Consider the following 12,675-nt stretch of genomic DNA (forward strand, 5'->3'; position numbering starts at 1 on the left):
AAATTCAAGCAACTGAGACCGGGGAATGACTGGCGTTATAGTTTATAGAGCTTTGCAAATTACTGATAGAAAGAGAATATTCTACCCTCGCCCAAGCCTTTCATGATATCAGCCCCACCAGATGTATAGTTCCTTCCATGTCTTATCTATGAAGTGAATGTGAACGGAGCAGATGGTTTCTTGATAACGTCTACAAAATTAATTTGTTTGCATAATCTAATCTAATCTAATCACATTTTTTCTATTCATGGTTATTCCAGTATTTTAGTGAACATCTATGTTTTATCAAAATTCTATGGAATCATATCTCTCTACTGCTATGTGACATCATTGTTGCAGCCGAGATTTTATCTATAATAGTTGAAACTATTCAAACTTTCACAGACGTGTGCTATTGATATCTCCACATTCAATGAAACCAAATTTAATTGTGGGTAAGTTAACTTTTATGACAATATTGGTTAAACTCATATACCTAAAATTAGATATATTGCATATTATATAAGTGTGGGTTTTGAATTTCAATTAACATTCAGACTTTTCCGTCACTTTCTACATAGGCTAGCTTATAGCATGCATACACTCGCGTGACTCCAGTATATTAGATACAGACTGAACGCCAGCTGACAAGGATATTCATGATTCTTAAAGGACACATCAGGACACACATTTGATAAATTTCTGAAAATAATCCTCCTGAGCTGCGTAAACCTTTTCCACAATATCACGTTATCGAAAGATCTGCCATGTTTTTGTTGGACGTTGTTAGAGGGAGATCTAAAATAAACATTGCTTTTTTAAAACAAAAATTCTCTTTATTTTCTCCCCACTGTATTTGTTTTGTTTTGTTTTCTTTTCTTTGTTCCTGATGACCTGCTCTATGTGTGTCACTATGTGTCGGTGCATGTGTGTAATATTTCTTGATGTCTTCAACGAGGTGAATAGATTACCCGTCAACCCATTTTTCTCTTCTGGATATAAATTGGTGTCATACAAAATGATGTGTCATTTTATCTGTTGATTGTCTCTCATACACATGCCGGTTCTGATTCCCAGTGGGTCACAACCCTGTGAAGAATATTTTGCAGATATGGCTGAACGGGGAATCCCCGTTTCTTCTATTATAGGCAATGTATATGCAACTAGTGTATATCTTTATCTGAAGACGAAAATAATACAACAACACAGCAGCAACAACCAGGCATCCATTGCCGTGATATAAATTGCATGCTTGTGTGATGTTTAAACTGACCGGACAAAATTGAACAAATATTTGAGCTGAATGCAGATGGTTCGACCTCTGTATGTTGGGCCTGATAGGATTGAAACCTTGTGTTCTGTTATTAGTAGTATATTGTGTCTACATGACAAGACAGCAAGATCGAAATGGAAAAGGGGAGGGTTCAGGTTAGATCTGTCAAAAAAAAAACAACAACATGCAGATGATTTGATGAAACACACGTAATAAAAGAGATGCAAATAAGAGCAAGCGCTTTAACGCATCGTATCACAAACTCTTTAGATTTTGTTAAATAGCCCTTCGAAACAATCTATAAAAAAATTGAAAAAACTAACATACGGAAAGAAAGGATGGGGGTAAAGATAGGAGTCTGGATTACTCTCTTCAGTTCTTCTGTCTTGTATGACAAAGAATTGATTTTGTTCTTCAACATACAGGCCTACTTTCATTTAGGATCATCTCAACAGTGGACAAACAGAAAAAGTTAAAAAATCATTTATGTATGTACTAATAACCAGCATAATGTGTATATGTTTATGATATACCGGTATATTTATAATATACCCATCTCTTTCTCTCTCTCTCTCTCTCTCTCTATATATATATATATATACATAGGCCTATATAAGATAAAAAAACAAAACTGGAACAATATTAATATATAAATTACATATATAGGGCCTATATAATTTTCATTTTACGTAAGAAGGTTAATTCAATACGTAAAATATGAGTGCTTGTAGGCCTATATAATCCAACAATTTGCCCCTATGTTAGAGGAATCATGTTTAACCTTAAAAGGGCCGGGGGGGGGGGGGCGGAATCCGCCCCCCTCGACGATTCGCGCTATAATTCTGTAACGCGAGGAGGCCTCGTCGCGAGGCTTCTTGACTTTCTTCGTTCAAGTCTCGCGCAACTTTTGAGACCAAATTTGCAACGTCCGCGCATACTTTTGCGAAGCCACGCCCATTTTTGTAACGAGATGTCGCCCAAAAACGAGCACAATTTTGTGATTTTGTGTACATTTCCTATGGAAAACAGTGCTCTGCCATGAAAGTTATAAAAACCTGATTATTTTTACAATTAATCACTTTCATTGATTAATTTTGTGCTAATTACGGTAGAAGAGTGGTCAGTGACAATTTCCAATAAAAAACAAAGAAAAAACAAAAGTTTAAAAACAAAAAATACATAAGAAATTCTGAAAACAATATAAAATACATAGGAATTGAAATGAGTTTTGGAAGTTTTTGTGATGTACAATTGTTGAATATGCTAAAACAGATTTACAGATCAAAAATTAGACTCTCAATGCTTTTAATTAGGCTAAAATATGATCTTGAGCTTAATTTGCATAATTAGTTAATTAAATTTAGAAATTGATTGTTTCAAAAAATCTTATGACATAATCTTGTAGATTTTGACGTGGGTCTCACGCATGCAAAATTTCATCCCGATCGCGCCACCGATGGCCGAGATCTCGGGGGGGGGGGGGGGGGGGGGGGCGGAATCCATTCCCCCCCCACCCCCCCCCCCCCCCGGTCTGAGCATAGCCAAAAAAGCCCGGCCCCTTTAGGGTTAAAGGGATGGTACAGTATTGGTGGAGATGAGAATTGGGCTTATAACTTTTTGCGAGATACCAAGAAAACACTTATGAAATAGTACAGATCATACCATTTTAAGAGGAATTCAAAGTTTATTTGATGACATCTGGTCTGGAATGACTGAAACATCCAAAAACAAAGTAAAACAAAGCGATGTTAATAAGGTACGTGTAGGTCCCACACTTATTAGAATCACTCTGTTTTGGATATCTCAGCCATTTCAAAACAAATTTTCATCAAATAAACGTTGAATTCCTTATGGAATTACATGCTCTTTCATAGTTCATAAGAGGTTTCTCATTATCTCACAAAAAAAAACCACAATGTATTGTTAGAAACCTGAAATTAGGTCTCAACCAAAACTATAGATCCCTTTAACACGAATGCGAGTGCTGGTGGTGATTGGTATATATTGCGCAATGTCCCTTGGACGAGGGTATTTCCAATGTCGATGATTTTTACCGCCTGCGATTAACGAAGGCTGCTTGTGCACAAGAGTGTGTTTATGCGTCTGCGTGGAAAATTGCAAAGGCTGTAGGCGATCGACCCTGCCAACCCTTGGGCGCGAGTGAAAATCGAAACTACTCTAATCCGGATACATACACCCATATCTTTCAGTTTGCTTTGGTCTGATTGTTTTCCACAAACTTGAGAAGGTAGATGCCAAAGAGCGTAGAACGCACTGCGTGCGCCTCTATACTCTTTGGTAAATACTGCAAGTGAGATCGTTGCATTTCATTCGCGAGTTGTTTTGCCTATAGAGAAGATCAACACCAAGTATGGTCGTGTGTGGAGTTTTGGTCCCGGTGAGATAAAAACACACTCTGAAACAAGGCGACGGGTTGAACGCCGGTTGAAGTTCAGATCTGTACATGGTGTGGTGCGAGTTGTGTTCATTCATCACTGTCAATGCCCTATAGCAGGTACGCATTATGATTATTATGATCTGGCGATCACCCACAGTGCACATTGTCTACCATAATGTATATCTGAAGCATCGAGAACTTTGCCTGTGTATAGTATAGAGGCTGGAGTCGCGAACAGACAAGCCTAAATTGGCATTGCACTTGTGTGCATGGTCTCAATCAATCAATGCATGATTGTTATGATTATATAGGTGCAGTTACGCCAGTAATGATGTGTCTATCTTTATTTGCGATCGTTGTGAATGCAGGTATAGGTCTACTTGCACAGCCTATATACTCTATGATGATTAGCTCTATGCTAAATTTACTATATCAACCAAGCAATCTGTGTATATACGGGAGATATCTGGCTCTATATCGCTCCGCTCTTTAGTGCTGCGGTATATTAACCGACATGTAATCTACGTATATAATGTAGAGCGAGGCCGTTGCTGCCATCAACATTAATTACTTCCGCGTTTTGACAAGCTTGCAAAACCCACCAACTGGGCAAAAAGAACGTCAGATCAGGTTGCGACCGTGTACTACTAGTTCGTGTAATTCGTCTGCCACTGTAAGCACGCAGCAACACATGGCAAATCCGTGTTATCTTATAAATCCATTGCAGTGATTCCACTTATTCACATGGGCTGTACAATCGAAAATTCCCTCATATGGGTCTGAGCAACTATAACTTGCGTGCCCGCTATACAGTATTTCCAGCATAAAGGTATGGTAAATGGTTTTATGGGCGGTGACATCTGAAAGTTAAATCAAACACTTTATAGTAGGTCTTGTGAGTGTGTTTTCCTCTTTATTTTTACATTAGGAATCGGTAGACCAGTAACCATGGCAATGCATTCTATGATGATGACAGTTTTCTACGCTTGCATCTTATTGTATTGCGTTTTAATCACTACTATAAATTAGCCACTGATACTGGTGATTTGCTTCCATACTTTTTTCATATGGCATGCGATCGATGCAGATGGTGTTCCTAAGAATGTTCAATTCTCCTCAAAGATTCTGTCTTATTATGATTACGTCCACAAAAGAAATGAATCAACAATAAACTAGAGTCGATAAACTGAAAAGAATGATATGTTTCATGTCCTCTTAGGTATTTTGTAAAGGTATACAACTGGCGTAGATCTTTGTAAAATGTTATCGGAGTGCATGCTTATTAGAGTTGTAAGTGTAACGGGAATTTAATACAAAGTTTTTTCAAAGTCACAAAGTCACAGTGTATCACAAAGTCACGTACAAATTAAAGCAAACCGAGAATATCTACTCGAGTATACGAAACGATGGCACTAAGGTCTGCTTCATACTCAAGATTCGCGGCAATTTCAGTTGTGATTTGGCAGGTTTGTTGGTATACATTGCGTGATCTCATTTCTTTCACTTTTTATGAGTTTCGTGTGTTTGTTGTAAACAGTGCAATCAGTGTAGATTTACAGATAGTGCTATATTGTCAAGTATGACAGCCCTCACAGGGGCGGATCCAGGAATTCCGTAAAGGGGAGGCGCTTTTGCTCAATTAAAGGGAGGCGCACGCACCCCTCCCCCTTTTTCTTTTTATTTCTTTTGTTTCAACCAAAATAAAGAGGGCGCGAGCGCCCGATGGATCCGCCACTGCCTCAATATATCGATGATGACTTCAGTCATGTATCTTGATTTCGTGAACCATTATAAGTTTGAAAACATTTAACTGGGGCTGGAGCGTCGGATTTTCATTAAGGTCTGGGATTTTCGAATAGGTCTGGGATTCGAATTATCTCTTTAATAGGTTCTATTCGTTGCTTTAATCCTCGGACTGGATGATGTGCATACAATTTTGGCTCAGATGTATACATGGGTTATTGGCATATGAGGTAATGATAATTGCAGGCCCCTCTCCGAGTAAATAAGTCATAACTAACTGTCATTTGCCAAATTTCAGTGTGGTTTCATATTTCGATAAGACTAGGGATGAAGATGAGTGGGCAAATGCCACTTACACGAGATCCTCTTGTACAATGCAAATGTATTTGAATGTGTGACATGCCTTTTTTGCTGGAGATTTCATTTCTTTTATATACTTGGCAGAGTGTTGAACAGGCTGTCGGGATGAAGCAAGTTGTCCAGCACGGTCCTCGCTCCACCGCGGCCTCTGCGACGGAAACGTGCCCCCTGCATTTCGGCCGGGTGCAGACTGCCTATGATCTTCCTTGTGGCCACACTGCATGCGAAGAATGCCTCCATGCCATCGCCACAGCTAGTACCCAGCGCCGCAAATCGAACATCCAATGTCCAGTATGCCAGGTGGTCAGCGCGTTTGATCCACAGCGGCGCGATCAAGAGGAGGCAGAAATCTTGGCCACAAGTCGCCCGTCCAGCAGGAGCAGTAGCTTCAGCAGCGGCATTGTCAGTCCCGTAGTGCCCGGCACACCTAAGACACGCAGGTACCAAATCAAGCTTCAGGACTCCCCCGACAATTCAACTTCCGCTTTGACTTGGGTACCGGAACAGGCCGTCGTCAACAAACGCGTGATTCTTAAGTTGACTCTTGGCGGGAAAGATGGAAAGGTTATCATTCCAGAGAGAAACACATACGTTAGAGGGACGATCCTTCTACCTGATCAGACCTTAACAGAAATCGATTTCTTGCCCAGCGGAAATTCGAACTTCTTCACGACCGAAAATCCTTCCCATTCGTTCGAAAAGGTAATCGTTCCAAATCAAATCGGGAAGTACGAGGTTGAAGTCAATCTAGGAGGCGCGAAACACGTGATGGCAGATATGGCTGTCCAACCGAGTGGAGGGAAGACCTTTGACACTCGTAGCTTCCGAAAACTGAAAAACCCTCACGATATCATCGTTAGCGGTGGACAATACGTCATTACAGATAAGGGTAACCACCGGGTCGTGGTTCTTGATCATGAAGCCAACTTCCACATGGAATTCGGCAGGACTCCACCTAAAGGTCTGAAGAAGATCGGACCATTCGGTATCGCTGCAGACCCCATCGCTTTCTATGTAACAGACAATAACAATAAGTGTGTGCTGAGGTTCGTTCGTCAAACTGCCAAGCTCTCTGTATGGGCGAAAGTTGGGCCTTGTCCGACCGGTATCGCACTTGACCAGGAGTTCGTCTACGTAGCGGATGCGAAAGAATGCAGCATTCGAGCGTACAGTCGGCACGCCGAGCATAGGTATACCATCAGCTACAAAGGTGCATTAGACGGAGGACTCAACTTCCCCTGGTTAATGGCCGTCAACTCAAAGGGTCACCTCGTGGTCGCAGACAGGGACAACTGTAGAATTCAGATTTTTGATCCACGTAGCAGGAAATCTCTCAACACCATTGCGTTGACGACTGGGAACAAAAAGTGGCACTGCCGCGGCATTGCCGTCGATAAGTTCGACAACATCTACGCGACGGCAAGACGGTTGGATTCATGGCGAGGTTGTAGCAGGGAGACAATCATGGCGTTCAGTTCCGACGGCACATACCTCGGCAACTTCGGAGATCTTCGGGAATTTGACTATATTCGTGGAATCGCCATCGACGAAGAAATGTCAACCGCAGTCGTTGTTGACGGGGCAAATCACCAAATCAAGGGTTATAGATTGTAAAATCGCATGGAATCGGCGCCAGGAGATGGTCTATTGAGGAAATGGATGATAACACGAAAAATAAGATATGTGTGTTTTTTTTTTATGGGCACGAAATTCTTGTTGCGATTTAACGTGGCACGGAAAGATGAGTACAGGGTGTAAGTGTGTAAAGGTGTGTTCCATGTTTCACGAAAGATGAAAACTCTCAGACGTGAGAAGGACCAAACTGATCTTTGTCTTCAATCTATTTCGTCATTCAGAACTTCAGCACTTAAAAAAAAAGAAACTCTGCTTCATCCTCTCCGCTCTGCTGAAGTGGTTAAAGCATAATCATCACATTCTCAAAAATTTGAATGGGAATGGTCGAATAGCTGATGTGTGACAAAGACCAAACAAAAAAGGCTAAAAAGTTCAAGACAAAGACAGCGTCAAAAAACAACAGATTTTAAACAACTCCAAAAATACCTAACCAGAACCTCATACTGATAATGGTACTGCTGTTAAGTAGTGAAAGAGATGACACCTCCTTGATTTTATTCTTTACAGTGAGCCATGAAATATTTGAAGCAAACAGCTGCAACATTTTGTCGCAATTGATTAATGGCAGCATTTTACAATGCTTTGTTTATGACTTAATGTGCACAATATGCTTAAATTATTCTTGCCTGCATTACTTCGTTGTATGATTATGCTCCCACGAATATGCTGATTAATATAGCATGTATGCTGCTTTGAAAATTAAGTTTTTCGCCTATATTTAACTTGCAGTCGGTTACTTTGTGTTTTATTGCCCTAGTGACTGTGTCATGCTTGTATATATTATTTAACATATATGATATTATTATTATACATTATGTATGACTATAAACTTCTTTATGAGATTTATTCATGTGTACGCGCGCATAGGGCTGACATGTTCCGGTTTTATATGGATTTTTACTCTCTGGCACTTAAGATGGGCAATAGAGTAGGCCTACCAAGATGTGACGTCACAACCATTCACCGTCATGGAAACTGGTTGTAAACAACGTCACCTGGCGCGAATACAATGTCATGTGAATGTCATTGCTGCTAACCATGCTCGCAACTGGTTCCAGCCCAAGCTACATGTATAACAAAGAACTGTTGACATCATCACTTACGTACTCTATGAGGGCATCGAACGTCACAATACACATTCCCACTCTTCGAGCCTTCTAAACGCGTTCTATACAGCCCAACTCAGTGACTATAAACAGATGGTGTATCCTTCTTGGCCATGTTATTAGTAACGTCTTCTCATACAAGTTAGAAGGCAACTCATAACCATATCATGTACAATGTCATTAAAGTAGCCTGTCTTATTTACGAACGCCACATGCAATCTTAGAAAATGGCTGAATGCAAGGACAACGTTTGATAGCTTTAACATTTTGCAGTATTTCCTCCTCTAAATACAGGAAGCAAGTTTATACTGCAGAATCGGTACTCTTTTTCTAGAATGTACAGAGTACATTATCATAATAACTCTTCAACGTGTACTGTTTTATTCGTCATTTCATTTTGTGTATTATCTTTATTTATACGCGCATGTGAAAAGTTTCATTAGTACTAACTTTTTAATGAGATAGTCATCATTTGTTATTTGTATCAGAATCGGTATTTTTTTCTTGCAAATATATACAATGGTGTGACGAAATCACAGCACAAGAATGGTGACCTCCGCATTCATAAAACTAAGAACGGGTTGCTCGTACGTGTTCAGTACTATGAATGTTTTGAGTTTATCCAGAGCATGCAGCATAAACAAAGCATGCCGCATAAACAACGTTTTCAGGGTCCATTCCTACGTTAGCACCACCATGATATAAAAAAATCCAGTTCGTGATATCACTAATTCCAATTTCCATGTTTTGTGACAGAGACACCACGGAACGTCTTTGAGCATGGGGCGCTGCGGTTCGGATAGGGGGGGGGGGGGGAGGGAGAGGGGTTCAATGGTATAATCGTGGTTGAGTCAATAGTACCCCCACCCCCTCCCAATGTAGGGATGTCTTGGGTTTTACAGTGAATTCCCCAATTTTTGGAAGAGGCAAAGAATGTGTGTGTGGGTGGATGGGAGAGGTGCTGTGCAGTCCCACCATTATACCAGGACACACCTCCCTGGTTATACTCGGATCCAGGAATACTGTAAAGAGGGGCGCCTTTACAAAATTAGAGGGAGGGGCGCACGCACCCCTCCCCTATTTTTCTTTTTATTTCTTTATTCTAACAAAATTTAAAGGGGGCGCCCGGTGCGCTCTCTCCTCGATTCGCTACTGATCTGTTATATATAGTGTAGTGTTCTCTGAGACTATGATTCTCTATTTATTTTCAGAGAAACGTGCGGAGGAAGTGAAATATGATTGTCACGTTATGTGCGGTCATGTGATATGCTGTCATACTATAGCAGCTGTTTCTTCGGTGTTGTTCATATTGTCTGTGCCGAGTCGTTTGTCTGTAGGTTCTCTTGCTACATGTATACATGTAGGTCTGACACTATAAACATCTACAACATACATGTATTTTTCTTGCCATTTATTTTGCAGTAGAGTCATACAGAAAACTAGCGCTGCAAATTCCTGCACGTCTGAACGTACTACATATTTTATTCACATGTACTAATTGTTGTTTTATATTGTATGTTATAGTTCAATCACTAATAAATATACACATTGCTTCATCATTAATCAATCCCAAACGGAACAACACATCGCGTCGTTGTTATCATTTTGTTGTTGTTGTTGTTGTTGTTGTTGTAAATGTTTTGACAACGTGCGGCATCTTTTAGGTCCAGAAAAAAATCAACGAAAACAATGAAACTCTTTTCAGGCTGTTGGGCTTTGCAATCATACATTGTACTTCACATTAGGCTGCACAGCCTCATTGTTCATGGAGAAATTTCTGGGTTTTAAGACCATCTTTCAGAACAGCTTCATTGAAAGTGACTATTTTCAGCGACCTGACTGACTTTGGTCAGGGTAAAAGCCGTCCATTACTTGACGCATTTACTAAATGGATAGATTCAGTATGAACACTTTGATACAATGTACCTTCCACCTTGAAGACATTTGACTCATGGCGGTTTGATTGGTGAGATGTAGAATGGACACTGCACAAACACATACACACACGCACGCAGGCGCGCGCGCGCACACACACACACACACACACACACACACACACACATACACATTCTCTATCTCTCTTTCACACTCACTCACTTTTATGACTTGGCCATAGAGATATGTAACTAACCCGTTGAGGACGGACTGATTTTGCTATAACACGCAATTGCCATTGACATATGCCTGAGTGTTCTCGGGACTCATCCTCAGTGGGTTAAGGAGGTATCTCACCGGGCAGAAACTAGTTCGCCACCGTTTTGCTACTTGCAGAGACGTCTCCTCAAAATTACAGAGTCTCCGAGGAGTCGCAAGAAATTTAAAATGTTAGATTTTGTTGGAGACTTTTTCCAGTCTCTGCGACTGCTGAAACGTCTCCGCAATGTCTCCGTGATGTCTCCCGAGACGTCTCAGAGACGTCGCCGAGACCTGCTGGAGACCAGAAATACTGGTGACAGGTCGCGGAGACGTCTCCGCGAATATATTTGACGCTGTTTGACCTACTTTAGAAACCATGTGACCTATCTGCGTGCTGACATCTTGCCTAGATCAAGTCGGATGATCCTGCAACGGCTCCATCACATTTTAAACTTTTTGACACCTGCTATATACTTCTGCCAGCATGCCACCCAAGGCCAGTGGGGGCCGCAAGAAGAAGGCTGATCAAGTTGTCGTAGAAACTGTGGATGCCGAGGACGCATGCGATGCCAACATGGCCAAAGAGGCCAAACAATATCGCTGGAAAGAGGAGCATCAGCAAATGTTGGCGGACTTCTGGGAGGATCATGCTGAATTTTATGGCAAATCCCACGAGAAATTCAAAGATAACACCTACACGAGAGCAGCTGTTGAATCCTTCCTTCTCGATAAGAAAAATATGTTTGAAGGGCAGCCCCTACCTACATGTGAGTTTATAGTTCCACTCCATATACATTCATTTGCTTTAATTTACAATAAATAATTTGTGTGAAATATAGTATTCTTTAAAGAAAAGTAGTTATATGCATTCTATTCTATGTGTTACTGTATATATTTCATTGAAATGTAAATTCAACAAATTTCATTTATGTAATAGGGCCAATAAATGTGAGCGCGCATCTCAAAACCAACCAAAAAGCGCCAGACATGAATTTTTTTATAGTTAATATCAAATTCTAAAAGGATATTTTTAGCTTTAAATGATTATGTTCAGCGAAAACGGGAAGAGAACCCAAGCTTTCTATTCGTTCAGAGAACCTACTGCTTGAAGCATTGTGTTGGGGGAGATGTCTCTGAGACGTCTCAGAGACGTCTCCTTGGTGAGACCGCAAGCCATTTTTATGTTGGAGACGTCTCCGCGACTGTTGCGACTGATAAGTTGGAGACGTCGCGGACACGTCTCCGTTGGTGAAATACGGCCTTTAACAGGATTCTTGGCACATGTATATATTTCTATAGACTGGGCAGATTTGATGATACATACTGGTCTGTCACATTTGAAAAAAAAAAGAGGAAAAAAAACCTATACCTTAGTTTAGTTGTGCAAGGGAGAAAACAAATTCAACAGACAGAAATGCATAAAATTACCTATAAGACATATCAAGACAAGTTTTCTTTATTAAAAAAAAAAAATGATACATGTAGTATCATATAATATTTACCTTTCATAATCCAAGTAATACAAGTCATCTTTAACAATTGCAACTCAGTGACATCATGGAGAATGAGCCGATGATAACTACAATGTTTATCAGGAGTCTATTTCTGTCATTTGCAAAAATGTACAAATGGAAAAATACAAGTTTGAGAAAATACGGATGTTTCACAGAAACCGCATTTACGAGGAACACAGATCAAGTGGTCACAGGCACCTAGGTAGGTAACATTCACTTTCTACTCCTGTCAGGCTGATGAAAATTGGTTACACATCAACCAGACCAATATAATACACATCTTCTGTATTTACAAATCAAACATTAGACCCCACAGGTCCCTGCCCCCAGAACAAACAAAACATCAGTGGCGTCGATTGGAAGGTCTTCAATCCTACCGTTGACGGGATAGGCACAACCCTGTACTCCAGAAAGGGGTAGGCAGGTGATATCTGTTTCTCTTAGACCTATCTACTTCATTTCCCGAAGCCACATGGTTTTAAACAATTTATTGAAATATAGATATCATAAGTGAGTTAATAAATACAATTC

General features: G+C 40.5%; 1 protein-coding gene across 1 annotated transcript; it reads left to right on the forward strand.

Moving 5' to 3' along the window:
* The first annotated feature begins 3,485 nt into the window (after positions 1–3,485).
* LOC139724333 (uncharacterized) lies at positions 3,486–9,525 on the forward strand. Its single transcript, XM_071635476.1, has 2 exons — positions 3,486–3,767; positions 5,838–9,525. Exon 2 carries the CDS (start codon positions 5,859–5,861, stop codon positions 7,365–7,367), a length of 1,509 nt encoding a protein of 502 aa, XP_071491577.1. The 5' UTR covers positions 3,486–3,767; positions 5,838–5,858; the 3' UTR covers positions 7,368–9,525.
* Positions 9,526–12,675: the final 3,150 nt, after the last annotated feature.

This window comes from Diadema antillarum, unplaced genomic scaffold (genome assembly GCF_040938485.1).
Source record: "Diadema antillarum isolate AM-2024a unplaced genomic scaffold, OU_Dant_1.0 scf00000211, whole genome shotgun sequence".
NCBI lineage: Eukaryota > Metazoa > Echinodermata > Echinoidea > Diadematoida > Diadematidae > Diadema > Diadema antillarum.

Coding starts and splice junctions, on each gene's coding strand:
- LOC139724333 (XM_071635476.1), top strand. CDS start 5,859: ATGAAGCAAGTTGTCCAGCACGGTCCTCGCTCCACCGCGGCCTCTGCG.